General features: G+C 35.8%; 3 protein-coding genes across 5 annotated transcripts in view; 1 reads left to right on the top strand and 2 right to left on the bottom strand.

Moving 5' to 3' along the window:
* Positions 1 to 530: 530 nt before the first annotated feature.
* On the bottom strand, positions 531 to 27,026 carry cln6b (CLN6 transmembrane ER protein b). 2 transcript variants are annotated; one of them, XM_051690010.1, is made up of 8 exons: positions 26,926 to 27,026; positions 11,311 to 11,448; positions 9,449 to 9,563; positions 8,598 to 8,696; positions 5,293 to 5,481; positions 5,064 to 5,119; positions 2,887 to 3,009; positions 531 to 1,297 (listed from the first exon to the last, which is right to left on the bottom strand). In XM_051690010.1, the coding sequence occupies exons 2-8, from the start codon at positions 11,367 to 11,369 to the stop codon at positions 1,012 to 1,014; spliced, it is 927 nt and encodes a 308-aa protein (XP_051545970.1). In that variant the 5' UTR covers positions 11,370 to 11,448; positions 26,926 to 27,026; the 3' UTR covers positions 531 to 1,011. The 2 variants fall into 2 exon arrangements, with proteins under 2 accessions (XP_051545970.1, XP_051545969.1); XM_051690009.1 differs by lacking the exon at positions 26,926 to 27,026 and adding an exon at positions 11,622 to 11,989.
* fem1b (fem-1 homolog b) lies at positions 14,607 to 20,970 on the top strand. Its single transcript, XM_051689983.1, has 2 exons — positions 14,607 to 15,745; positions 18,351 to 20,970. The coding sequence occupies exons 1-2, from the start codon at positions 15,471 to 15,473 to the stop codon at positions 19,984 to 19,986; spliced, it is 1,911 nt and encodes a 636-aa protein (XP_051545943.1). The 5' UTR covers positions 14,607 to 15,470; the 3' UTR covers positions 19,987 to 20,970.
* itga11b (integrin, alpha 11b) overlaps positions 21,329 to 27,423 on the bottom strand; it is a 51,156-nt gene continuing 45,061 nt past the window's right edge. For both annotated transcript variants that reach the window (XM_051689972.1, XM_051689974.1), the window contains one exon: positions 21,329 to 27,058. In XM_051689972.1, coding sequence (XP_051545932.1) covers positions 26,984 to 27,058 — 75 coding nt within the window. In that variant the 3' untranslated portion in view covers positions 21,329 to 26,983. The remainder of the gene's footprint in view (positions 27,059 to 27,423) is intronic.

Below are 27,423 nucleotides of genomic sequence, written 5' to 3' on the forward strand. Positions count from 1 at the left end.
CTATATTCATACAAATAAATATTACATCTCATTGATTTTCTGTGTGACAATGGTGAATATTCAGTATTCTATATGCATCTACACATACATATTATACATGTTATTTGTTACTCAAGGTGGCGATGTGCTTGTTTAACATTTGTCATTGATATTGAAACAACGTGTAAATAAACTATAGCACGTTTAACACATGAGCAGTATGATTTGACTATTGTCATTTGGGTGTACTACTGAAATTAAGTAAGTTGTGTGTCTATCTAGACCCAAAAAATGCCTGAGAAAATAAATATGTGATATGTAAAAATTTGACACTATCATTTTGTAGATCCATTTGTGATAGATATACGTGCCGGGTCGCTAAAGGCTTGAGTATTTATTAATGTTCGGCGAAACACCCATGCATTTAAGAGTTAATGTAATGTGTTACAATATGGGAATTAATGTATAAAATCATACCAAGGAAACAGATAAATACACAGCTTTAAGAAAAGTACAGAAATCCCCCCCAAAAAATGTTTTATTATTATAAATCTTATTTTTGTATTGTAGACAAACAATTTCACCTAAGAGAAATTAAAATGACTGAAATCTCATATAACCTTGGCAGAGACTGACATATATTTTTATTCATGTAAACAATACCTAGTAAATCTGAACCTAATGCTTTGAAGAGAATTGTTTGTTGACAAATAAAAAGAATAGAAAAGAATAGAACAGTATTATAATAATAAATCAGGCATAACAAAACAGAACAGAATAGTGTAAAATAGAATAATGCAGAACAGAATAAATAAGAAAAAGATAGAATTGGAAATTATATGGAGAGTTTAATAGGATATTTTTGTTACAGTTATTTGCAAATAAATAAATAAATAAATAAGTGAAAAATAATTGTTCATGTTTGTATTGTGAGTCATTAAAGAAACATATTTCACAAGGTGACAAGTGGTGCCGGTCCATTTTGATCTGTTCCCTGATAATTATTTAACCACCATGGAAGACTGTATATTCTCAGTCTGTAAATGTCCTATGTTTGTCTCTAAGGTGTAGTGTATAAAGGGCCCACGGCTCTGGTATGTACATGACTCCTGGATATTTCTTTTGTAACACCTTGTCGTTCCACAGACACGCGACCCAGATGGTTACTAACATGAGCGATACTGCAAAACTGTACAGCAGGAAGAGTCCGTTACTGTCTGGAATTAATCCTTTTCGTTTCTGGTGCACAACTGTAGCCATCATGGCAAAAAATGTGAAAATGAACGGGATGAAGATTTGTCCTTCCGTCACGAGATACCTGAGGATTAGAAAACAATGAGAGAGATCGCTAAGTGCAGTTTAAATCAGTAATGACCAGTTTTTCAATTTTTAAAAAAACACTTTTAAAAATGCATTGAGTTGCAATGTATGTAGGGAAATATTGTCGAAAGCAGCAAATTATCGGGGTGCGAGCAGTTTGAAAAAGTGGAAAAAAATGACCAAATTTGAAAAAACAGGTCTGTCAGAGGCGAAGTAATTTCATTACTAAGTACTCTAGTTACTCCTAGACCGTAAGTCCGATTCGCACAAAATTTTCCATGTATCATCTAGCAACCCTCATGACACAATGTTATCAAAGTAATTTTGATTCGTTATATCGTTTAGAAGATACAAGCCAAATAATTTTTTGGCCGGGGCCCAAATGGACTTATCAACCTATACCTTCTGAACAATTTAACAATTACAATTATTTTAATAACTTTTTGCCTAAGTGTCTAGGGTGTCTAGAAGATACATGCAAAATTGTGTGCAAATCAGACAAAGGGTTTAGGAGGAGTTCAAAAGTTGTTATATACAATATTTAATTCTAGCCCATACGGTTGCAGAGATATTGGTGAAAACATAAAAAAAGTGTATTATAGCGCCACCTAGGGTCAGATGGGTGTGTATGTGTGCACCTGAGTAGTTGGGGGGATTTGGGACCATTCTGCCAAATTTGGCATCTCTAGGACATACGGTTTTTGCTGTCCAGACACTTTTGGGCCAGAAAAACAACTTTTTCGGCTGACGTCACATAGGTTGCTCAAACGGAAATACGTCACTACATAGAAGTAAAATAGTGCCATTACATATTTTTTTTTCCATACAATAAACGTGAATGGTGACTAAACCAACCAGTCTCTAACATTCTGCTAAACATCTGTTGTGTTCCACAGAAGAAAGAAAGTATTATGGGTTTGGAATTACACAAGGATGTGTAAATGGCAACAATGATTTTTTAAAATTTTGGTGAACTAACCATTTATTTATAAATTAAACTATTTATTGAATATCTGTATCATATTTCTGTTGCCACTTTTTTTTTTTTTTTTTTTTTTTTAAAGAAAGATTTTTGAGGCTGCACATTATAGCGATTTTACCACATTTAAGGGGGTTTGAACGCCACCTTTCCTGTTTAATCAGTGTAACCCACTGCCTCAAGTGGCTTTATGGCTTTAATTAATCATTCATCTATTATCTAACATTATCATCAAAGTCTATAATAAGCAATGAAAGTAAATGCCATGCAGTGACCTGGCATGAGTTGGTGTTCTAATGTAAACACACTCTGGAAACAATGTTTACACTTGACACCGGAGCTCACGGGTGTTTCCTCTTTTTTAACTCCTCGCGGCATACGGTCACTGCCGCACAACACATGATACGACTGCTGTCCGTTTTTAAGAGCTGAGGTTATAAATAATTCTGCTGGGATGGAGAGTTGAGTTTTACTGTGATGAATAATGAATCAAGGAGCTGCTGTTGAAGAACAGGTCAGCGAGTCGTTGAGGATTTGGAGGGAACAGATGCTGGTATTACAGGGGTTTGGCTGTACGGTTATTCTGTTGACCCTAGGGATAAACTGACCAGTAATAAAGGGTAGTAGGACCCAATAGAAGCCAAGCAGAGAAGGGCATCATCCTCTCTTCTTTGACAATAGTGAAACAGCCAGTGAAATAGAGGAATAAGATGAGAAATAGTGGAAAACACCTGTAAAACAAGAAACAAAAAGGACAGAGGATAGAGCCATGAGGTAAACTCAACTACACCATTACATTTAAGCCTATTTAATATAGATATAGCAATATAGATATAAATTCATAAAATAAATTATTATACTTTCAATATTCTGTATACAGTATATACCTTATATATATATATATATATATACACACACATACCGTGGCAAGAAAAAGTATGTGAACCCTTTGGAAGCTGGTTTTCTTCATTAATTGGTTATTAAATGTGATTTCATCTTCATCAAAGTGACAAGTATAGACAAACACAATGTGCTTAAGATAACAACACACAAACAATTATAATCTTTCATGTCTTTATTGAACACATCCCATTAAACATTCACAGTGCTGTGGAAAAAGTAAGTGATTTAATAACTGGTTGATCCACATTTGGCAGCAAGAACCTCAATCAAGTGTTTCCGGTAGCTGCGGATTAGACCTGCACCACGTTCAGAAGGAATTTGGGACCATTCTTCCTTACAGAACTGCTTCAGCTCAGCTATATTTTTAGGATGTCTGGTGTGAACGGCACTCTTGAGGTCATTCCACAGCATCTCTATTGGGTTAAGGTCTGGGCTCTGACTGGGACACTCCAAAAGGTGAATTTTCTTTTTTTGGAGCCATTCTGTAGTGGATTTACTTTGATGTTTAGGGTCATTGTCCTGCTGCATCACTCAACTTCTACTGAGCTTCAGCTGGCACACAGTCACCCTATTATTATCTTGATAAACTTGGGAATTAATTTTTCTCTCGATGATGGCCAACAGTCCAGGCCCCGAAGCAGCAATGCAGCCCCAAATCATGATGCTCTCTCCACCGTACTTCACCGTTGGGATGATGTTTTCATGTTGGCATGCAGTGCCCTTTTTACACCACACATAGTGCTGCGTGTTCTTCCCAAACATTTCAACCTTAGTTTCATCAGTCCACAAAACATTTTCCCAGTAGCGTTGTGGAGTGTCAAGTCGTGCTGCAATGTTTTTGTTCGAAAGCAGCGGCTTCCTTCATAGTGTCCTGCCATGGACACCATACCTGTTTAATGTTTTCTGTATAGTAGACTCATGAACAGAGATGTTAACCAGTTCCAATGATTCCTTCAAGTCTTTATCTGTCACTCTAGGGTTCTTTTTGACCTCATTGAGCATTCTGCAGTGTTCCCTTTGAGTCATCTTGGCTGGACGGCCACATCTAGAGAGAGTACCCACAGTACTAAATCATCTCCATTTATAGACAGTTTGTCTAACTGTGGACAGATGAATATCTAATCTCTCAAGATAACTTTGTGACCCTTTCCAGTTTTATGCAAAGCAACAATTCTTGATCGTAGGTCTTCTGAGAGTCATGGTGCACGTCAGCAGATGCTTCTTGTGAATAGTAAACTCAAAATGTTTGAGTGCTTTTTATAAGTCAAAGTAGCTCTAACCCACACCTACAATCTCATTTCATTAATTGGATGCCAGGTTTGCCAACTCCTGACTCTAATAAGCTTTTGTTGATGTCTTTAGCCTAGGGGTTCACTTACTTTTTCCACAGCACTGTGAATGTTTTATGGGATGTTTTCAATAAAGACATGAAAGATTATAATTGTTTGTGTTGTCATCTTAAGCACATTGTGTTTGTCTATACTTGTGACTTTAATTAATTCATTGAAATTAAAGGGATATAATACATTTCTTTATATCTTTTTTTTCCTCATGAGGTCTACTTTTAATGCATGTAATGTTTTTGTGCGACAACCATTTTCCACCTTCTCTCTGGTCATTTCAACTAAATGACAAAATCATCACAAGACTTTACCACATTTTACTTTTATTATCTTTAGTTTTTCTGGTGTTTAGGAATAATATTATCTATCAAGACATTTTTACAGCTTAGTTTCAATAAATGCTCTTTTTGGACTGAATTCACTGGATGTTTTCATAGTTCAGTGAACTTACTGTATGTCTCAAAATATCAATGAAAACTTGATTCCTTGTTATATTCATAATTCAGTGCTGGAAGTATATAGAATATTTTACAGCTTACCACATACAATGTCCCAAACTCTCATCATAAAAGTGCAGCAAGTCAAAAGAGTCGATCTGTCAGAAAACAGAAATATTCTCACATGTACTGAAGTGAAATATACTTAAACTGTATTAACATTCAAACCATATTTCTGTTTATGCCGTGACAGCCAATCAGAATTCATGAAACTGATGATGTGAAACAAAGAATGTTTTTTGTCAAGTGGTTAAGTGCACTCAACAGGTACCAGGGTTTGTGGTTTGATGTTCCTCATGATCGGATTCTCTCTGACGGACAGGTGTAGCTGGTATCCACTGAGCAGCAGCCGATGGTTGATTGAGTCTCCGACCAGGTGTATACTGGCCCCCATCACAAATGTAATGATGCACAGGTAAACCGCAGAGCGAGGTAACGTCTTCGGGCTTCGCTCTATGAGCTGGAACAGAATGGTAGAGAAAGTTGAAACCGATGCATGACTTTGGATATGTTAAGAATAGTATACTACTACTCTTACTATTCCTGAAGTATACAGTATATATACTGTGCATAGTATGTGAACTTTTAGTAAGTACAGTATACTATAGAATACCCAGATGAGCTACTTTTGCCAAAAATATGCAGTATACAACAGAGCACACTGCACGAGATACCACTTGACCTAATGAACTGACAATATTATTAACAACTGTGATTTTTAACATTATCTGATCAGACTACCAGAAACGAGGGTATTTTAACAGAAAATTGCATTAAAAAAATGCCAAACATACATAGTTATTGTTGAGATGATACCTGTATGCTCCTCTGTGAATTCAACATGCAATGTAGTAGGGTCATGCTACAATAATGTAGCATTTAAAGTAACAAATTGTTTAAATTAGTTAAATTATTGCCAAAGCAAATTTAGTAATAAATAATTTTGTTTACTAAGTTTTAAAAGTTTATTATCCTTATTCACTTAATTAAATACCTACAATTTATTTTGACTTCATAATATTCATAACAGCAAATTTTCTAATTAAATTTTTTTAATTATTATCAAAACATTTTAATTTTTAACAAAACAATATTTTATATACATTTAATACGTTCAAGTTTTATTAACCCTTTAAGCACACCCGCCGGTGGGCCTGTGAGAATTTTTTTTTCTTCTTCAAAATATGAATAACTACCATCTTGACCAACACAAAATAGGTGTCATTTGAAAGCTTAGAAGCTCTACTTTACAATGCATGTAGGCATTATGACCAAAACTGAACAAGTGCTTTGCAATTTGCAGATAAATCAGAAGTGTTCCCTTTTGATAATTTATAAAAAAAATTGCACTATATATATTATTGTAATCAGTAAAAACACCAAACTGATCAAATAGTCATGTGTTATATGTTGTTGGAAAGCTCTTAAAGAGTAGAATACAACCAGCCTATTTGTTTTACTCACAGACAAAAATACAGTGAGTAATAGCTAAGTATATGTCTTTGACAATTATGTTTCATGTGAACAGGTGTTGCTTAATTGCTTATAACTTCATGAAAAATAAACAGAACACAAAATATCATACCATAATTTAGAGGAGGTGATTATCTTTCAAACGAGCCCACACACAAGGTAATCGGATGCATAGATCATTAGATAATCCACATGAAGCACAATGTGCACACAGCATCTGGCAATCTGGCATCTTGCAATTTGGCTGAAAACATGTTAGATGTCCTGGATCAGATGACATCATCTGAAACGATGTAATGCCATGGAATGCTTATCTAATCAGATTGAGTTCAGATGGATGAAAAAAATCATCCATATTTGGGCAGAGAGACATGTGATTGGTGACAGTATCATGTGGCCACCAGGAGATGGCGCCAAATACATGACACAGACTCAATGATGACTCAAATGACACAGAATGAAACTCATTCTGTGAAATCTCATTACTAAAATCATGTCTGCATGCTATGCAAACCTTTAGTCATTGTTGTGTTTGCATGTTTAATGAGTTATCATGTACAATTATTATGTTTTATATGTTTGGACTATTTATTTGTACACTAGGATAAATTATTTTTGTTTCTTAGGCTGATAGTCTCAGAACTGATCATAATCTATATTGTTAAAAAAATTGTTACGTTTTCTTTACAGTAATGCAAAACACTTGACACTCCTTTTTTTTTTTTTGTCGAGTTATAAGCCTTTAATTTTGGGTATGCCACTGAAACAGAAAATCTTTAAAAACACCTTCAGAGCTTAAAGGGTTAGTTACATTTTTGTTAAAGATTATTGAATTCAATTTGGCGGAAATTTGTATTGAAATGCGTAAAATCTTAAAAATAGGCTAGAATTTTTTTTAATGTATAGTATCATTAAAATAAATAATTTTAAGGTTTAAGCATTTCAGTTTTATAACAAAATTCCATCAAATTAAATTGAATAATCTTTCACAAAATAATATAGAAAAATTCAATATTTAAGTTTTATTAACTTCATTTTGTTAAAGATAACACAAAGATTCAATTTGAAGGAATTGTGTTATGAAATTGAAATGCGTAAATCTTAAAAATAGGCTAATATATATATATATATAAATAACAAAACAAAACTATATATATATATATATATATATATATATATATATATATATATATATATATATAATTTTATTTTGTTTATTATTTTTATTTTTATTTTTTTGTTACAACTTGATTTTTAAGAGACCAGGCAATTAATTTAGACCTCAAACAATTAATGCGTCAAGAAAACAATGTTAATAATCTCGACTGAAATCACCTCTGTATTTGTCACACTGAAAATAGAAGGTGTTTCTGTGAACATACCCAAATTTTAGATTGTATATACAACTCAAAAACTCAAAATCATGTCTTCAACACAGAACTGAGAATATTTTGAGAAGTTCTTATTGGTTTTTGATCATTTTCTTGATGCATGAAATCCATCTCATGAATCATATACCACCTGTAGTACTTTGAGACAGAGATGAACCATCAATTCACCCAAGAAATGGTGTTTTGGTTCATTCAGAAGAAATATTCTGCTGATGTGAAGGTCAGCGTTGCTTATTATGAACAAGTTACGGTAATGCATCATTTCAATGACACAGAGCTGTGCTCCTCGCAGTAACAGGTCATAAATATCACCGTGCTTCTGAATTTTCTGTGCCCTTTTGAGCTTTAATCAAATGTCTGAGCTGTTTGCGCGCCTCACATTGATAAATATGACACTGACAAAGCGTCCATCCTTACCAAAACCAAATATAAAAGCCATCCATCACTGATGCTGAAGTGCAAATTAGCAGGATCCAGCAGGTCTCTTTACATACTGAGAAAACTGAGTGGACCTTTCGCATTTTAAATGGTATAATGAGGCCACATCAGAACACCCAAGTAGACTTTTAGTCCAACAGAACTGGAACGCCCATTATTCATAAAGTTTTACATATTCCACTAGACATTTGCATGTTTGTTTATTACAGTTAAAGTACCATATGTTTTCGAGAACTAGACCTGGTGATAGTCCATAATAAGCAGTTTGACTAACCTTGAGCAACAGGAAGGGAGTAGTGATGATGTACAGCATGTGGAGATAATCGCCAGCGGTGGGTTTGTTCAGAGGAAACCACTCCATTGGGCAAAAGATCTAGAGAAACTCACACAAACAAACATCAAAAATCACCAAAAATATATGTCCTATTCTTTAAAAATTCAACACTTAAATGATTATGCATACTGTAAAAATACTGTGAAAGCCTGTTATGTGGTTAATTGTAAGTTAGCTTACCATATATGAACAAGACAATTCATGTACTTACAGTAAAATACTGTTAAATGTATATGTTTGTAAATAAAAAGTAAGATTCACCTGATAATTTACAGTAAAAACAATAAAAATATGTTCCTAAAAGTCCCTCCTGATGCATCTTATACAATTGTTTAATTATAAGTTATATATGGTGAAAAACTTTATTTGTTTTAACAAGACAATACATGTAATTTTGCTGGGAAATACTGTCATTTAAGTACAAATAATTTAAGTAATGCATAAAACATTTAGTATGAATTACCTTTTAGACAATACGTGTAATTTTGCTGTAAAAAATAAATAAATAAATAAATAAAATAAAATAAAAAAAAGTAGTAAATTAAGTAAAAATAAATTAAATAATAAATTAAATAAAAAGTGTAAATTACCTTAAAATATTTGGTGAAATCACCTGATAATTTACACTAAAAAAAAAAAAAAAAATAATAATAATAATAATAATAATAATAAAACATTCCAATAAAATCCTGTGTGACTGTCTTATTTATATTTAATCTAAATAGTTATTGTTATGTTATATGTATTCAATCAAATTTATGTGATGCTTAATTCTTAAGTTGTTTTGTTACCATGACAACAGGCCTGCCAAAGTCCAGCAGCCAGTTCTGTACCGTGAAACAGCACCAGAGGTCCAAATGAAACTGAGCGTTCTTCAGGCAGGAGTCTGTCTCCCTCCACATCTGTCTGTTTACACAACACGTATCACAAGATAATATAAAATGCATATATGCTTTGATGAATTGGGTCATTCCTGTTCTGCAGTACATTCTGACCTCATAAACTATGGTTGTGTTGTAATTTAAAGAAGTATTTCTATAAAAAAAATATGCTCTGGTCAAGTTCATACACTTACACTTAAAATATATGAGTCATAGTAATAGTGTCTCTTGCTGAGCAAACATCAATTTAAAGTGCAAGTGAAGTATACTAAGAGTTTAGGATGCAATACTGAGTAAGAAGGAAGTGCACAGGGCGGATAGAGACAGTCTTATGGACCGCTGTGGGAAACATGCTTTAATCTCATCCGATGTGTTGCTCTCAAATCCCCAATAAATATCTGCTGCAGGGCGCTTTGGGAGCCTTCAAAGGGGCTTTTGGCTTTTCAATGTGATTCTAAGGTGGATTCATCCCAAAGCAAATCTTTTAAAATATAGTTATATTATATATTTGATTCTTTTTTTTTCTTTTCTTTTCCTTTTTACAATTAGGCTACTGTATTTAGGTTGAACTACAACTTCCCCCTTAATACAGAAATACTGCAATTGTTTTACTGTAATATAGTCAAAAATTACTCACCATTGAGAGTAATGAAAAATAATCAAAGTAAAATATGAGTATAATGTTTCTATAAGTAAATATAGGTTTTAATAAATATATTTTTAAATAAATATACAATAAGTTAAAATATAAATAAATATATGGTTAAAAAAATGACCATACATACAATTTTGTATTATAGTGATGATAATTATTAGTATTATTAGTATTATTATTGCATAACAATAATGAGAATTTGTGATGGGAATGTGCTTAAATACAATTTTTATTAAATATGATTTAAAAAATACAAATTAAAATATTAATAAAAATACATTTGAATAAATATTACTATAAGTAAAATTATGCATTACAGTAGTAATTTATTTTATTTTATTTTTTGTATAACATTAATAAGAATTTTTGGAAGGAAATGTGCTTCAATGTACATTTTAATAAATATTATTATTTAAATAAATTTACGTTAAAATAAATATAACTATAAGTGCATTTTTAAAGTAATGAAATTTTGTGGGGGTGCTTAAATATAAGTTTTATATATGATTATTTGTTAAAAATAAATTAAAATAAATAGTTCTATAAATACATTATTGCATTACAGTAAATATATATATATATATATATATATATATATATATATATATATATATATATATATATATATATATTCATAATAGAAATTAGAATTTGAGGTGTTAGATTTCTGGGGATCTAATATTTATAAATATTATTTAAAAAATATAAATACATTTAATAAACAATTTTTGAAATATAATACAATGTATTATAAAAATATAATATATTAAAATATAAATAATAAGTTAAAATAAATTTTGTGTATCAGTAATGAGAATATTTGTGGGGTAATTGTCATGAAGTTAATGACACAATTAATTGCCCATAAAATGCGCTTAATTTTCTTCAATCAAACTATAATTCCTTATTTATTTTTTATTTTATTTTCGGGGTGAAATATGACCTGGACATGTTTTTGTGAGATTCCCCCGGACACTTCACAGTATGAATTTACCTTAACTCATCTTATCTTCACAAAACCAAACTGAACAGTTATTTCTGGTAGAAATATATTTAAATTAATATATCAAACGTCTGCTGTACAAATGGAGAGAAATAAAATACAAGAGTTTCAAACCTGGTCAGAAAAGCAGCGTGCATGGCAGAATTCTGTCTCTTGCGCATGATGGATGGCATTTCAGTTGCACCATGAAGATTTTCGGCTGTTCATCCACACTGGAGACGATTTATCTCTGTGACTCTCCCCTGACCTCAGCTGGCAGGGGTCAGATACGAAAGGAAAACAATTATTATGGTTGCATCAAACCATGTAAGAGCCCTGATCCCTCAAGAATGCCCTGCTTGCACAGTTGCAGAATACTCATTTCAGGAAGTGTCCGGTGTAGCTTTGTAACACAAGAAGATGAGCTGTGAGCCGTGGACATTTACCTTGACTTCTGACATGTGAGTATTCATAAAATGTAACAAAATAATGACTCTTTCAAGATATTAACAGTTGATTAAAAAATAGGAATACATAAAACATGTCGGTTCAAACACACAGTCCAGTAAAGATTATGTTTTGTAAGCTTCAATGCATTTTTATGGTGTCTGCGGTTTAGTTTGCAGATAAACCTTTAATCCAAATCCCCTCCCTTTCTGTGAAACGTTTCAGAATTTAAGCTTTCCGTTGAATATACATCACCGTGTGTTCCTAGTAATACACTTCAAAACCTCATAACAGAGATTTCAATATTTGTCTGAAACATGAAATCTTGACAGTTCAACATGTATTGTCTAATTTCCTCTTTATTTTTTAAAATATCTCTGATATCTCTGAGCTCCCCATGTCTATATAGGCCTAAATATTTTATGGGTTTTTTTATTATTATTTTTTTATTATTAAAATATAACATCACTTGTTACAAAAAAATAAAAATAAATAATAATAATAATAATAATAATAATAATAAAAAAAAAATATATATATGATCTTTAATTGCAGATGGTCATATAAACAAGGAGTTTTTTTAATAAGAAAATTATTTTAATTATTAAGATAATAAAAATTAATTTGTAATTAAAATTCATCACATTTACAAATGTACTATGGTAATCAGTTTGCTGCAAAATATTATAGTGACAAAAGTCATTATAGAAATTAAACTAAACGTTCTGAAAACGTCTTAAAATTGTTTGCTGGAGAACATACAGATTTATAATGGCTTACAGTAACAATAACTGTAGTAACTATGGTACACTAAACATAACTATATAATTTCTATTTTATTATTTTTACGATTTTATAACCGTAATTATATGGTAGCCATTGTATATGTATTAAGGAAATAGAGAATTGATATAACCTTCAATCAAATTCTCATAGAATAGCATCAGAGATCTATACTGATATAAAAAACCTCCGCACTTGTATCATACGAGAGAGCGGAACGTTCAACTAGGGTCGTGTCTAGAAGGTAACCCTCCAGTTACCTAAAGTCTCGCGAGAGCCGCATTGCATGTTTACACACTGTATTTTTTGTGTTTATTTAGAGTCCTACAGAAACCGTACACCGTCCCCTACCCCTAAACCGATCCCTACCTTAAACCCTACCATTAAATCGAAACCTAAACCTAACCTTATTAACAGCTAATGAGATTCTCGCGAGATTTGGGATGCCGGGGGGTTACCTTCTAGACACCGCCGTCACATTAAATCTGTTTTGGATTTTACTTATCAGCATGTGTCATTTGGTTTTCATAATTATGAAAGAGAAGGCAGTTGGAAGTATTATGCAATTAATCTCATGTTTCTGTTGGCAAAGTATCACATACATAAATACAAATTTAAATGAACTGGAACAATATCATACTACCACAATCTGCTCCAAACACCCTAAAGCGATTAGAACTGTGCTTCTGCTGTCGTTTTACCACATATGTTAATGTATTTTTTCTCTCTTTCTTTTTACTGATGTAAATGGCTTTATTTATTAATATACCCTTTCTTATCCCCTGGTAATTTGTATGCTGAGTTATATTTGTATATATGTATCCTTCAATAAAAAAAATAAAAATAAAAGACACCTCCGTCACGACAGTAAGTCACCGTTTGCGGATACCACACAAATGAATGGTGAGAGCCGTAAACTGACACCAGCCTGTCGCAAAATTGTCCGAGACTTCTATTATAAAGAAGCAATTTTATCGTCGTAAATTCCACACGCAGTTCATCCCAAAAGGATTGTTGAATGTAAAACATGTTGAAGATTAGAGGACAGGCGGTCAATTAATTAAATGATAAGCTGTTTATTCGGCATCTCCTCCATAGAAATCCATTCAAAAAACAGCATCTGGTCTCTTCGCCTGTATGTATATCTACAGTATGTCCTCGCCAGTGTTCCGCCCATAGAATACGGGACCACCGCGTTATGCATGGCTTTGCTATCCTTGTATGGAGTTATATATGTGCCACAATTCTGCACGCGCAAAATTATATTTTGGGCCCACAAAAATGTTCTGCATGCGCAAGATGAAATTGAGCCCACAAAAAGTTCTTTTACGCACCCAAGATGATATTTAGAGCGCACAACAAATTTTTTGCATGCACAAGATTATATTTTTAGCGCACAAAAAGTGTTCTGCACACACAAGATGAAATTTTAAGTGCACAAAAAATTGTCTGCACGCGCAAGATGAAATTGAGTGCACAGAAAGTTATTTTGCATGCGCAACATGATATTTTGAGAGCACAAAACATTTTCTGGACACGCAAGATGAAATTGAGTGCACAGAAAGTTCTTTTGCACACGCAAGATGATATTTTGAGCGCACAAAAAAATTTCTACACGCGCATGATGATATTTTGAGCGCACAAGAAATTGTCTGCATGCGCAAGATGAAATTGAGCACGCAAAGTTATTTTGCATGCGCAACAAGATATTTTGAGTGCACAAAAAATGTTCTGCACGTGCAAGGTGATATTTTGAGCACACAAAAAATTTTCTGCATGAGCAAGATGATATTTTGAGCGCACAAAAAATGTTCTGCAAGTGCAAAATTATATTTCAAGCACACAAAAAAATTTCTGCACACGCAAGATGATATTTTGAGTGCACAAAAAAAATTTCTGTAATGCAAAATTATATTTTAAGCACATAAAAAATTTCTGCACACGCAAGATGATATTTTGAGCGCACAAAAAATGTTCAGCAAATGCAAAATTATATTTTGAGCGCATTTAAACATTTTCTGCAAGCACAAGATGATATTTTGAGTGCATAAAAAGTTATTTTGCACGCGCTTGAACTCTTTTTAAAGGTTATATTTATAGAAGGGCTCTGATAGCGTCATACGGGACTTTTATTTTAAAGAAAAGAAAGCAGGAAGTCCATATGACGCTTTGCGTGTTCTTGCTGACTTCATTTCCGGGCGTCGCCACTGGCAGAGGTGAAAGGAAACAAACACATTAAGCAGATTTAAGGTTTAATTTCGACTTTAACGAGGAAATCTGGATTTATTCCGTTTTTATTTCCGAGAACTTTGACACGGAGGGACGTACATCTGCAAAAAACAAAACAACAACAACAAAAAACAGCATAAAAATGAAGAAGCTGGGCGAAGAAACTCCATTCTTATGAAGTGAAATTGAAATGTAACTCATTTATAGTGAATTAATAGTCAAATCCACATTGAAACTGTAATTATATAGAGTCAAATTAACTTCACAGCAGATATTACACTATTAAACATCTTTTGAATGCAGTATCTTATTATAGTAATAATCCTGGAGTTATCATAAAATAAACTAGTATTACTAAATGCTAATGGATTATAAAATATATTGTTAGGAGTTTTGTTGTCATTATAACATTAGATTAAATTAATATAGCCTAATCGATAATTATAATATATAGATTTAATTGCAATGGTAGTAAATAGCTCTTTCGGATTAAAGTGAAAAATAAAAAAATCAGATTACACACACACACACACACACACACACACACATATATATATATATATATATATATATATTAAATGTTGTAGAGATTTAGTGTAGTGGCAGTGAGACAAACATTAGTTTCATATGTGATCTATTTAGGTCATTTGGGTGAAAATCAGATTATATCCTGTTCACATTAGAAATTCAATAATCCAGCGGGATCCAGTATAATGTCTGTTGGTGGTACTGAAAGTGCCCATTAGTTTCCTATATGAGGCGCTGAGCACAAGTGGGTGTTTTTTAATGGGAGGCGGGTTGATCTGCTCTGAGATCAGTGGGCGAATCTTGCACAGATGGTGGAGGTACCGGCTCTGGCCCGGTTGGAGTCCCTGGCCCGGTATGTTCACAAAGCAGCCAGTGAGGGGCGAGTCCTGACCCTGGCTGCCCTTCTGCTGAACCACTCCACGGTCCAGACCCGATACCTGCTGGAGTTTGTGACCCAGGTGGCTGGACAGAGATCTACACCGCTCATTATTGCTGCTCGGAACGGACACGACAAGGTCGTCCGGCTGCTTTTGGATCATTACAAGGTGGACACTGAACAAACTGGGACTGTCAGGTTTGACGGGTGAGTTTAAACGGTTAGGTGATCTTCAAAGTCTTATTTTTTCTTCATATTTTACCCCTAAGGGATAGTTCACCCAAAAAATGCTGTCATTATTTACTCGCTGTCATGTGGTTCCAAATATGGCAATGTTTGACAGCCTCAGTCACCATTCACTTTCATTGTATGGAAAAAAAAACGCGATGAAAGTGAATGGTACGGAGCCCCTATTCTGAAATAGTTTTGCGTTCCCTCGCAATACATTTACCATGGTTTTACAACAGTAACCATATTATAACCTTGATATTTGTAGTAAAACCAACTTGATAATACAGGAAAACAACTTTGGTAATAAAAATAATAATTTTGTGGTTATTTAGATTTTACTTTGTAGTAAAACTATAGTAACCACAAGATTAACTATGGTTACTATATGGATGCAGTATACTATATTAAAACCAAGGTTTCTGTCAAAAATATAAATAAAAAATAACGGTTAGACTACAACAGTCATGGTTACTACAATATTACGATAGAAAAAAACATATTTTCCGCCAAAAACTATGGTTAGTACAGTCTACAATATTGGTAGCAATTTATTATAAGGTTAAATTTGTTAACATTAGTAAATGCATTAGGTACCATTAACAATGAACAAAATATTATTTACAGTATTCGTTAATGTTAGTTAATATAACAATGACAATTTTTATTTTTGTTTTTGTTAGTTCATAGTGAATTAATTAATGTGAACATACACAACTTTTGATTTTAAAAATGTTTTAGTTTATGTTGAAATTAACATGAACCAAGATTAATAAATGCTGTAAAAGTATTATTCATTGTTAGTTCATGTTAACTAAAGTTAACAAATGTAACCTATGATTTTTATTACCATATTTTACTGTATTATCACTATGGTTTCACTACAAATATCATGGTTAAAATATGGTTACTGTAGTAAATCCATGGTAAATTTTGTTCAGCGTTCCCTCGCAAATGACTTAATAAAATATAATAACTATATTCCGAGTGAACGCAAACTTTATTTGCGAGGCAGTTCAAAACATATTCAGAGTGAACGCAAACCTTATTCTCAAGGGAACGCAAACCTTATTCGCGAGGGAACGCAAACCTTATTCGCGAGGGAACGCAAACCTTATTCGCGAGGGAACGCAAACCTTATTCGCGAGGGAACGCAAACCTTATTCGCGAGGGGACGCAAACCTTATTCGCGAGGGGACGCAAACCTTATTCGCGAGGGAACGCAAACCTTATTCGCGAGGGCACGCAAACCTTATTCCGAGGGCACGCAAACCTTATTCGCGAGGGAACTCAAACCTTATTCGCGAGGGAACTCAAACCTTATTCGCGAGGGAACGCAAACCTTATTCGCGAGGGAACGCAAACCTTATTCGCGAGGGAACGCAAACCTTATTCGCGAGGGAACGCAAACCTTATTCGCGAGGGAACGCAAACCTTATTCGCGAGGGAACGCAAACCTTATTCGCGAGGGCACGCAAACCTTATTCGCGAGGGCACGCAAACCTTATTCGCGAGGGCACGCAAACCTTATTCGTGAGGGAACGCAAACCTTATTCGCGAGGGAACGCAAACCTTATTCGCGAGGGAACGCAAAACGTATTCCGAGGGAACGCAAAACGTAATTCGCGAGGGAACGCAAACCTTATTCCGAGGGAACGCAAACCTTATTTGTGAGGGAACGCAAAACGTATTCCGAGGGAACGCAAAACGTATTCCTTATTTGTGAAGGAATGCAAAACTATATATATATATATATATATATTTAATTCCCACCCTGTCCTCTAAGGGGCTCTGTAGAATGGTGACTGAAGCTGTCATTCTGCCTTACAACTCTTTTTGTGTTCCACAAAAGAAAGTCATACGTGTTTGAAACAATATTGCTGTAACTAAATGATGACAGAATTTTAATTTTGGGTGAAATATCCTTTTAAATTGTATTTTTTTATTTTTTTTTATAATACAATAGACACTACAAACATATTTCACCTAAGCATGGAAATTCAGTCATCATTTACTCACACTCATGTTGTTCCGAACTTGTATTACTGTCTTCTGTCAAACACAATAGATGTTTAGATGAATACGCTGCTCTTTTCATCACAATGAAATTGAATGGTTACAGATGCCATTTTTGAGCTCCAAAAATGATGTAAAAGCACCATTAAAGTATCATAAAAGTAATCTATACAACTCGTGCATTATATTCGTAGTCTTCTAAAGTCATGCAATAGATTAGTGTGAGGAACAGACCCAATTTTAAGCCATTATTCACTGAAAATCTTGTTTGTGTCTGAGTATATTCAAATATGGCACGTGAAGACGCGTGACACCAGGTTTGACATCAGTAGTGCGATTCTCATGAAAGTAAGCTTGTTTCTTAAAATAATCAAAAAAATTTTGGCCATTAAATCGATGTCATTATATTGAAAGGCGCATCTTGGACAGAAGTAAGTCATATGGGTTTGAAACAAACATGAGAGTGAATAAATGATGACAACTTTCATATTGGATAAAGTATTTCTTTTAAGGTTATTTATGTTTCATTACAGTTACGTTGTAGTTTACGTGCCTGTCACTTTTACAGGTATATCATTGATGGAGCCACGGCTCTTTGGTGTGCAGCTGGAGCTGGGCATTTCGAGGTGGTACGCTTGCTGGTCTCGCACAACGCCAACGTGAACCACACCACGCTCACAAATTCCACCCCTCTCAGGGCTGCGTGCTTCGACGGACGACTGGACATCGTACGGTACCTCGTAGAGCACACCGCAGACATCAGCATTGCCAATAAGTACGACAACACTTGTTTGATGATAGCGGCCTACAAGGGCCACACGGATGTTGTTTTCTTCCTGCTTGAACGTGGCGCGGATCCAAATGCCAAAGCTCACTGCGGTGCCACCGCGCTGCACTTTGCTGCCGAGGCCGGGCATCTGGACATCGTGAAGGAGCTTGTACGATGCCAAGCAGCTATGGTGGTTAATGGTCATGGAATGACGCCCCTAAAGGTGGCAGCAGAAAGCTGTAAAGCGGATGTCGTAGAGTTGCTGCTTACGCACAAGGATTGCGACGTAGACAGCCGCATCGAAGCATTAGAACTGCTTGGCGCATCCTTCGCCAACGACCGCGAGAATTACGACATTCTTAAGACCTACCACTACTTGTACCTGGCCATGCTGGAACGATATCGCGATCCAGAGAGGGTCACCACCAAGGAGTTGTCGGCACCTGTTGAGGCGTACGGAGGACGGGCGGAATGCCAAAGTTTGCAAGAGTTAGAGGCCATTAGGCATGATCGCGATGCGTTACACATGGAAGGCCTGATGATTCGCGAAAGAATTCTGGGTGCGGATAACATTGATGTGTCGCATCCCATAATATACCGTGGCGCCGTCTATGCCGACAACATGGACTTTGAGCAGTGCATCAAGCTGTGGTTGCACGCCTTGCACTTACGTCAACGAGGAAAACGCAACACGCATAAAGACCTCTTGAGATTTGCACAAGTGTTCTCGCAAATGGTGCATTTAAAGGAGCCGGTCCAGGCGTGGGACGTGGAGCAAGTTTTGCGTGCCAGCATCCTGGAGATCCGCCTCAGCAAGGAGCGTGTGCAGACCGCCACAGATGCAGAATTGCCTGCGGCCACCGACAACTACGAATCCAACGTGTTTACCTTCCTCTACCTTGTTTGCATCGCCACGAAAACGCAATGCAACGAAGAGGAAAGAGCGCGTATTAACAAACAGATCTACGACCTGATACGACTCGATCCGCGCTCCAGAGAGGGGTCCTCACTTCTGCACCTAGCTGCAAGCTCTAGTACGCCCGTAGATGACTTTCACACCAATGACGTGTGTAGTTTCCCCAACGCACAAGTGACAAAATTGCTAATAGACTGTGGCGCAGAGGTCAACGCAGTTGATCATGACGGAAATAGCCCGTTACACCTCATAGTACAATACAACCGGCCAATCAGTGACTTCCTCACCCTCCACGCCATCATTATTAGCCTCGTAGAAGCCGGTGCGCATACAGATATGACCAACAAACAAAAGAAGACTCCGCTTGATAAAAGTACGACTGGTGTTTCGGAAATCCTTCTGAAGACACAAATGAAGATGAGTCTGAAGTGTCTGGCGGCTCGTGCCGTTCAACAACATAAGATCTTGTATCGCGACCAGATCCCTAAAAGTCTAGAAGAGTTTGTCGAATTTCACTGACATTTAATTTTATTGTCGCCAAATCTGGTTTTATGTTTTAGAGTTTGATCTAACTTGTGAAATGGTGCTGAGGACTCTTGGATTGAGGTTAGACGTTTCTTTATTTATGAACTCGGCCCAAATTTCGTAATTGCAGAATATGCACATCCTAATTTACTTGTTGATCCAGTTGGAAGATCTGTTGAATACCACCTCTTGTGTTTTTTTTTCCAAAGGAAATGGCGGTTCCTGGGATATTGACACTTTAGAAGGTTTGGTTCTTTTTTACAAATCCAAGAGGACATTGATACTTCTATATTGACAAGCAGCGGCAAAGACTTTTATTTTGAAATATTGAATTCCTCGTTGGGTTTTTAAAAGCGCCAAGCTGGATTTTAACATACGTTGAACTTGGTTACGATAAATGAACGGCTCTTTTTAACAGCTGCTTTTTTTGTCAACTCATATTGTTTTGTTTTCTTAACATATTTTATTAGAGGTTTATTTAAAAAAAAAAAAAAGTCTAAAATGTCTATTTTATAAGGAATCAATGGCCATGTGTTGATGTCCTAAAGCTAAACTCTTCTGTACCAGGCAATTTGTTTTATTTGAATACTAAAATGTGCCTGTAACTAGAAGTTGAACATTTATTATTATTGGTTCCATTTTGTTTATTTTTTATTTTCATTTAAACATGAAGCCTCTGTAATGGCAATTAGCGAATAATTTTGACTTGCATTAACAAACACTTTGCTGGAGCTCAATTTGATTCATGGGGCCTTAATTTGAATGGTGCTGTGTGTGTGTGTGTGTGTGTTCCTGCTTTTAGCTGTGTGTGCTTGAATGCATGTTTGCATGGATGTGTTGGAATTTGAATGTCAAGGTTTTTTAAAACTTCTGTGTTTGCACCATATTTTACTCTTTAATAACTGGAGATTGCCCAATGTGTCATCGTGTTTTTATTTCCAAACCAAATCAAACAAGATTAAAAACAAAGATCAAAGACTTACGTCAGGTTCTGTGATATTTTTTTTTTAATGTATTTTGTTGACACTTGATTTAAAACTAAGAGGTTTTGAAATGGTCTGAAATGGTCATTTATATGCCTTGAAGGGATAGTTCACTCTAAAGTGAAAATTCTGTAATTTACTCACCCTCATGTTGTTCAAACCCATATGACTTACTTTCTTCTGTGGAACACAATAGTAGATGTTTGGCTGTGTTCGTCTCAGTCACTGTTCACTTTCATTGCAGCTTTTTTTGCGCATACAGTTAAAGTGAATTGTGACCCAGGCTAACATTCTGCCTTGTGTTCACTTTTGTGAAGACAACTAAATGATGACACTTTTTTTGGGGTAAATATATACTTCATTCAGTAGCATTCTAAGCACATTTTACATGTATTTTACATTTTATATTACAATGAAATGGAAAAAATCCCGCACACTATCCTGGCTTGCAAAGAGTATCAAAATTTATTCAGCAACGTTTCGGTCACTCAACCTTCGTCAGGCATTTACAAACAGAGTGCAACAGAACCAAATTTAAAATATGTCATGACCAATCAACACATCTGATGACCATGACATCACAACTAATGACAGTCAATAAAATAGAGAACATCTAGTAAACACCTAAAAATACAGGAACATTTTACATTACAAATTATATTTCTGACACACTTTGAGTGAAAAGCTATTTTCTATTTTTCGGGATCATGCGTGTAACTCCGTCGACTGTGAACTGCCACTGGTCCAAAAACATTAAAAAAAATAAGGCTGGGCATAGAAATGCATCAATTCTTGGACTACAAACCCTTCAGACATGTTTAGTCAGTTCTGTTCTCTGTTTTGTGTGCAGCTGTGTTGTGTTCTGTTGTCACTATCGCTGCTTTTAGATAAGCAAAACGAGTTTTCGCTTGAACGCCCCAATGTCGTGAGGGTGCTGTGTGAACTGTTGCTCTCGTGCCCTATCATGAACGCACACAGGAGATCAACGGTCAGTCAACATTTTCACTAAATAATACATTAGATTTCAGTTTGTTTCTCACCAAATCTTATCGTATACTTTCAAAACAATCATGAGTCTCATGAATAATTTATTAGACTTCTGAATTATACTTTTGTGTTCTTTTGAAGCTTGAAGAGGTGGTCACCATAAACTGCCATTGTATGACATCACTGAGCACAACATTTCTTCACAATTTCTCCCTTTGTGTTCAGAAAAAGAAAGAAAGTCATATAGTGTTATAACAACACAGGGGTGAGTAAACAATGACTGAATTTTAATTTTTGGGTGAACTATCCCTTTAAGTCAGATTGCGAATACCAGCGCATATATCTCCGAGCCGCCGAACACTCTGCACTCAACAGAGACGGTTTAACACTGTCAATCACATACTTATTTCAATAGACCACAACAGTGCCCGCCCACTTTTGCAGCCATCTTGGTTCCGGAAGTACTTATTTTTTGCATAGGTTTTTCATAGAATCCTCCATAAAAGAGTTGTAAGCTATGAATCAAAGAAACCAGGTCTGAAGTGAATCACAACTAAGGATGCACCGAAAAGAAAACCCTCTGGCTTTTATTTTGACATACTAAACTCTCCAGGAAGTCCTGTATGTGTCTGTTTATAGGCAAGTTTACGGTAGTTTAATTCGCTGCTTATTCAAATTCTGGTAAAATGCTCCTACATCTGAGATGTTGCTCGCGAGTAGCGCTCAAATATTGCACACCACGTGAAGAGTGTCAACAGAGCAACGCCATTCACTAACGCGCTGGCGCTGCGCGTGCATTTTATATATTTACTTATTAAACACAGCCTTTTGTGATTCGTAGAGCAATCGCACGTCTACAAGTGGCTTTGAATAAAATGCACGAGTCATATGAACTGCTTTAATGGTGTTTTTATGGTTCTTTTATGTCATTTTTGGAGCTTGACATTAAAGAACATGACTAAAGCCCAGTGCACACTCTACAATTTTGGCCATGATTCTGCCGTCTGAGACAAATTTCGGTTCACAGAGGCCGATTAATAGCCTTTGCGATGATCTTTAGCCTCCAAAGTTCTGGCAGTGTCAGAAATTTAGCATCGCAGTCGTATAGTGTGACTGCAATTACGACTTTCAGACGAGATATTCCGCCCCCCTCTCGCACCCCAATTCACTTGGAAAAAACCCTGATCCGCATCTGCACCACCATAGCAACATTCGTTTTTTTCTTTACATTTATCATGCATTTTCTTTACAACTTTATTTTAATTACCATTTTACTTTTAATAAATTTACTTTAAACGTCTGTAAACATCTTTAATTAAGATTCACTTCTATTCTGCAACGCTCCCGTAAAATGTGAGTCCCGTTCACTGATTGGGACCACAATTGGCTACGATGTGTATCGTACAGACTCGCATAATGTCGCACAGTGTGCCATGGCAATATCAATACGTTCATATCGTACAGTCTGACAAGCAACAATCTTAAAGGACTGTAAAAATCCTACAGTGTATAGCAGGCCTAAAACACAGTATCGGATTTGGATCGGGCTTGTCGGACCAATAATTGATCCGTCTAAAACGTCAGTATCAGAGCCGATTCAGGTATCAGCTTGGTGTCATCCCTAATCACAACATTACAAACTTTTTTTGAGGCAAAAAAAAAAACAAAATAAAAACGTCAACTACAATCCTAAGAAGCATTGCGAATGATTAAAAAAACGATGGGAATGTATAAAACTACTGGTTTTAGGATGTTGATTATAAGTATAGAAACAATATATTTTATGTTTATTGCTAAATATTGTGTTATGTACATATAGTTTAAGGGTGAAGGGAGACTGACTTGGTTACATCATTCACAGTGCAACCTGGGAGTGGCCAGTCGCTCCGAGACTCGTTTCACGCGCTTGGTTGGCTGCGGTTCTCTGATTGGGTAATGTAGTTGTTTACGGGGAATTCGGCTATCAAACTCGATTTTTAAACAATGAAGTTGACAACGCAGACGGATGGCTTCAACGGAAGCATACACTGATCAGTCACAACATTAAAACCACTGCCAGGTGAAGTGAATAACATTGATTATCTCATTACAATGGCACCTGTCAAGGGGTAGGATATATTAGGCAGCAAGTTGAACAGTCAGTTCTTGAATTTCATGTGTTGGAAGCAGGAAAAATGGGCAAGCGTAAGGATCTGAGTGACTTTGACAAGGGCCAAATTGTGATGGCTAGACAACTGGGTCAGAGCATCTCCAAAACGGCAGGTCTTGTAGGGTGTTTCCGGTATGCAGTGGTTAGTACCTGCCAAAAGTTGTCCAAGGAAGGACAACCGGTTAACCGCCCAAGACTTATTGATGCGCGTGGGAAGTGAAGGCTAGCTTGATCCCACAGAAGAGCTACTGTAGCACAAATTGCTGAAAAACTTAATGCTGGCCATGATAGAAAGGTGTCAGATCACACAGTGCATCGCAGCTTGCTGCGTATGGGGCTGCGTAGCCGCAGACCGGTCAGAGTGCCCATGCTGACCCCTGTCCACCACCAAATGCACCTACAATGGGCACGTGAGTGTCAGAACTGGACCATGGAGCAATAGAAGAAGGTGGCCTGGTCTGATGAATCACGTTTTTCTTTTAGATCATGTGGATGACCGGGGGCGTCATTTTCCTGGGGAAGAGATGGCAGCAGGATGCACCATGGGAAGAAGTCAGGCTGGCGGAGGCCAAGGGAAACCTTGGGTGCTGGCATTCATGTGGATGTTACTTTAACACGTGCCACCTACCTAAACATTGTTGCAGACCAGGTACACCCCTTCATGTCAGTGGTTTTCCCTGATGGCAGTGGCCTCTTTCAGCAGGATAATGCACCCTGCCACACTGCACACATTGTTCGGGAATAGTTCAAGGTGTTGCCCTGGCCTCCAAATCCCCCAGATCTCAATCCAATTGAGCATCTGTGGGATATGCTGGACCAACAAGTCTGATCCATGGAAGCCCCACCTCACAACTTACAGGACTTGAGGGATCTGCTGCTAACGTCTTGGTGCCAGATACCACAGGACACCTTCGGAGGTCTTGTGGAGTCCATGCCTCGATGGGTCAGAGCTGTTTTGGCAGCAAGAAGGGGACCTACACGATATTAGGCAGGCGGTTTTAATGTTGTGACTGATCGGTGTATACCATCGATGAACAACCTCAGAGCTCACAGTAGGTCTTTAAAGGTTTATAAGCTATCGTTGAAAATCAATTCGGCTATGGAAAAAATGAATGGGATTTTTTCTTCCAGAAGTCCCTCTTTTTGGAGAGCTCAACCAATCATCATGTAGACAAATTGGCTTTCAGGCCGGCAAAAATGATTTGAGAGCCCAGTGTCTAATAATCGGTTTATGAACAATGAGCTGTGAAGGTGTTTACATGCAACGCGAAATCTGAGTAATGGGCAAAAATGACCTGTGTCTATCGGCTTATTCTTGCGTCGTTTATGACCTAACACTGATAAAGGAAAACATGTCAGTGTGTTTACATGACCACACATGCTGAATCTTTGCTCCGGTGAAATCCAATGTTAAAGGTGTATGCTACTTCTATTGACATCCGTGCAGAAAATACAGATTGCGTTACTTGAACGAACAGAGCGATATTATGTGTATTGAAATGCAAAATGAGTAATGTAATTCATACAGATTATTTGTAAATGGATTAATTCGTCATTGCCACATTTTGGGGAAGCCATGCTTCCCATTTGCATCTCCATTATATCGGTTAAAACATGACTCAGAACGACTATTTTTCACTCCGACATAGCAAACTGTCTTTTTATTCTGGTTTAGACTCTTATCTCATGTACATGGTTCAGTTTTATATTAATTGCCTCCTTCATAAGTGCAAACAAAGATACTTCTGACACATTCAGTTGCAATCTGCAATATAATGTCAACATTTGCATTTGTCACATGAATTTAAACGACAGCAGATTTAAAATGAGTGGCTATAGAATTGCCACAGTGCCTTACACTATAACAGCGGTCAAGCCATGCCATATGACAATAAGGAGAATATTTGGATTTCTATAGTACATGCAATATGTTTAGAAAGTTGCAAGAGTGACTGTTTTATTCAAAACAGTGGTCATGCTATACTTTAAAACCATTTTAAACAACATTTATCTCATTCTTAACTCTTAATTTATTAACCTTTAAACAAATTTTCTTTTAAGATCATGAGAGACATAAATTAAGTCGTGTTTCCAAACTTTTGAGTAGTTTACATACAAGTTATCCTCAAGTATGGTAAAAAATAATAATAATAATTTCCATGTTTTACCCTAAAGTACCTTTTATTATTCTGAGGTTCTGATATGGGATAAATCAACATAAATAGATGTTCTCTCAGAAAACTCACACTGTATATAAATGTAAAATTATCACCGGATGAAAAAGCACATTTCAGATTCATTGACCTGTCCAGCTGATGTTGTGGCAACAAAATGCATCATGATATTAATAATTTTATGGTTAAATATTTTATCATTGTATTACATCATATTGCTGAACTCTCTTTTAAAAAGCACTTATATTTACAAATTTCAAGTGCAAAGTGTTTTTACAATGTGCAAGTGTCTCAGCCTTAATTTAACTGAATTATAAACAATATTCATTCCACAATCTGAGGTTTGCTGCATAGTTCACAAACATTTTGATTGGCACCATAAAGACAAGAAAATTCTCGCTGTAGTGGATTTATTTGTCTAATCTGACTTTTTCTCAACCATTTAAAACTATTCCTTAACCGTCATCCATTACACTTCGTTCTGTTTGGCAAATCGAAGTTTTAGACTAGTTAAAAGTCGAATAAATAGCGACTTCTGTCTTAATTGGCACAGCGATTAAGCAAGCTGATTGGTTCCTCATTAGAGTGCAGGAGGGCGTGGCAGTGTATAGGAGCAGCTGATTGGCTGATTGCCACACACCCGCCTCTGGAAAGTCCCTGAGTGATTGGCTGTGGAGGAGGTTGCCATGCGGTTGACATTACCAATCCTCGGCTGTCTTGTCATTAGTTGATTGTTCGCCCTTCTTTCTCTTTTGTCTGTGGAAGAATCCAAGCTGTGGACGACAGGAAAATTATCAATTATAATTGTTTGTTTTCCTCAAACGGTGGAAGAGTCTAATGAGATGTGAACTTATTCTCTAACATATGTTTATGTTCTTATGTAAACTGTTTGATATGTAAATTTAGCTCTACTTAAAAAAAAAGTAGCACAAAACATAGCGACACATTAATGGACAGACATAAGGCCTTTCTGGTATTTCAGATTTATATTTGGGGAAAAAAACAAGAGAGATTTGTAGGTTTGTTTCTTTGTGGCACTATTAAATAAAAACACTTTACCACCATTTTTGACACTTAATGCTATTTACAATCTCTGGATAGTGCACTATGGTAATACAATGCTTTTCTCGCAACAATA

This window comes from Myxocyprinus asiaticus, chromosome 46 (assembly GCF_019703515.2).
Source record: "Myxocyprinus asiaticus isolate MX2 ecotype Aquarium Trade chromosome 46, UBuf_Myxa_2, whole genome shotgun sequence".
Classification (NCBI taxonomy): domain Eukaryota; kingdom Metazoa; phylum Chordata; class Actinopteri; order Cypriniformes; family Catostomidae; genus Myxocyprinus; species Myxocyprinus asiaticus.

Excerpts from the sequence above, each read along its gene's own strand:
- cln6b (XM_051690010.1), bottom strand. The coding sequence starts at position 11,369 with ATGCCATCCATCATGCGCAAGAGACAGAATTCTGCCATGCACGCTGCT. Across the intron at positions 8,697-9,448 it reads TTGGCAGGCCTGTTGTCATG|ATCTTTTGCCCAATGGAGTG; the intron begins GTAACAAAACAA and ends GAGTTTCTCTAG. Across the intron at positions 5,482-8,597 it reads CTCCCTTCCTGTTGCTCAAG|CTCATAGAGCGAAGCCCGAA; the intron begins GTTAGTCAAACT and ends ATTCTGTTCCAG.
- fem1b (XM_051689983.1), top strand. The coding sequence starts at position 15,471 with ATGGTGGAGGTACCGGCTCTGGCCCGGTTGGAGTCCCTGGCCCGGTAT. Across the intron at positions 15,746-18,350 it reads GGGACTGTCAGGTTTGACGG|GTATATCATTGATGGAGCCA; the intron begins GTGAGTTTAAAC and ends TCACTTTTACAG.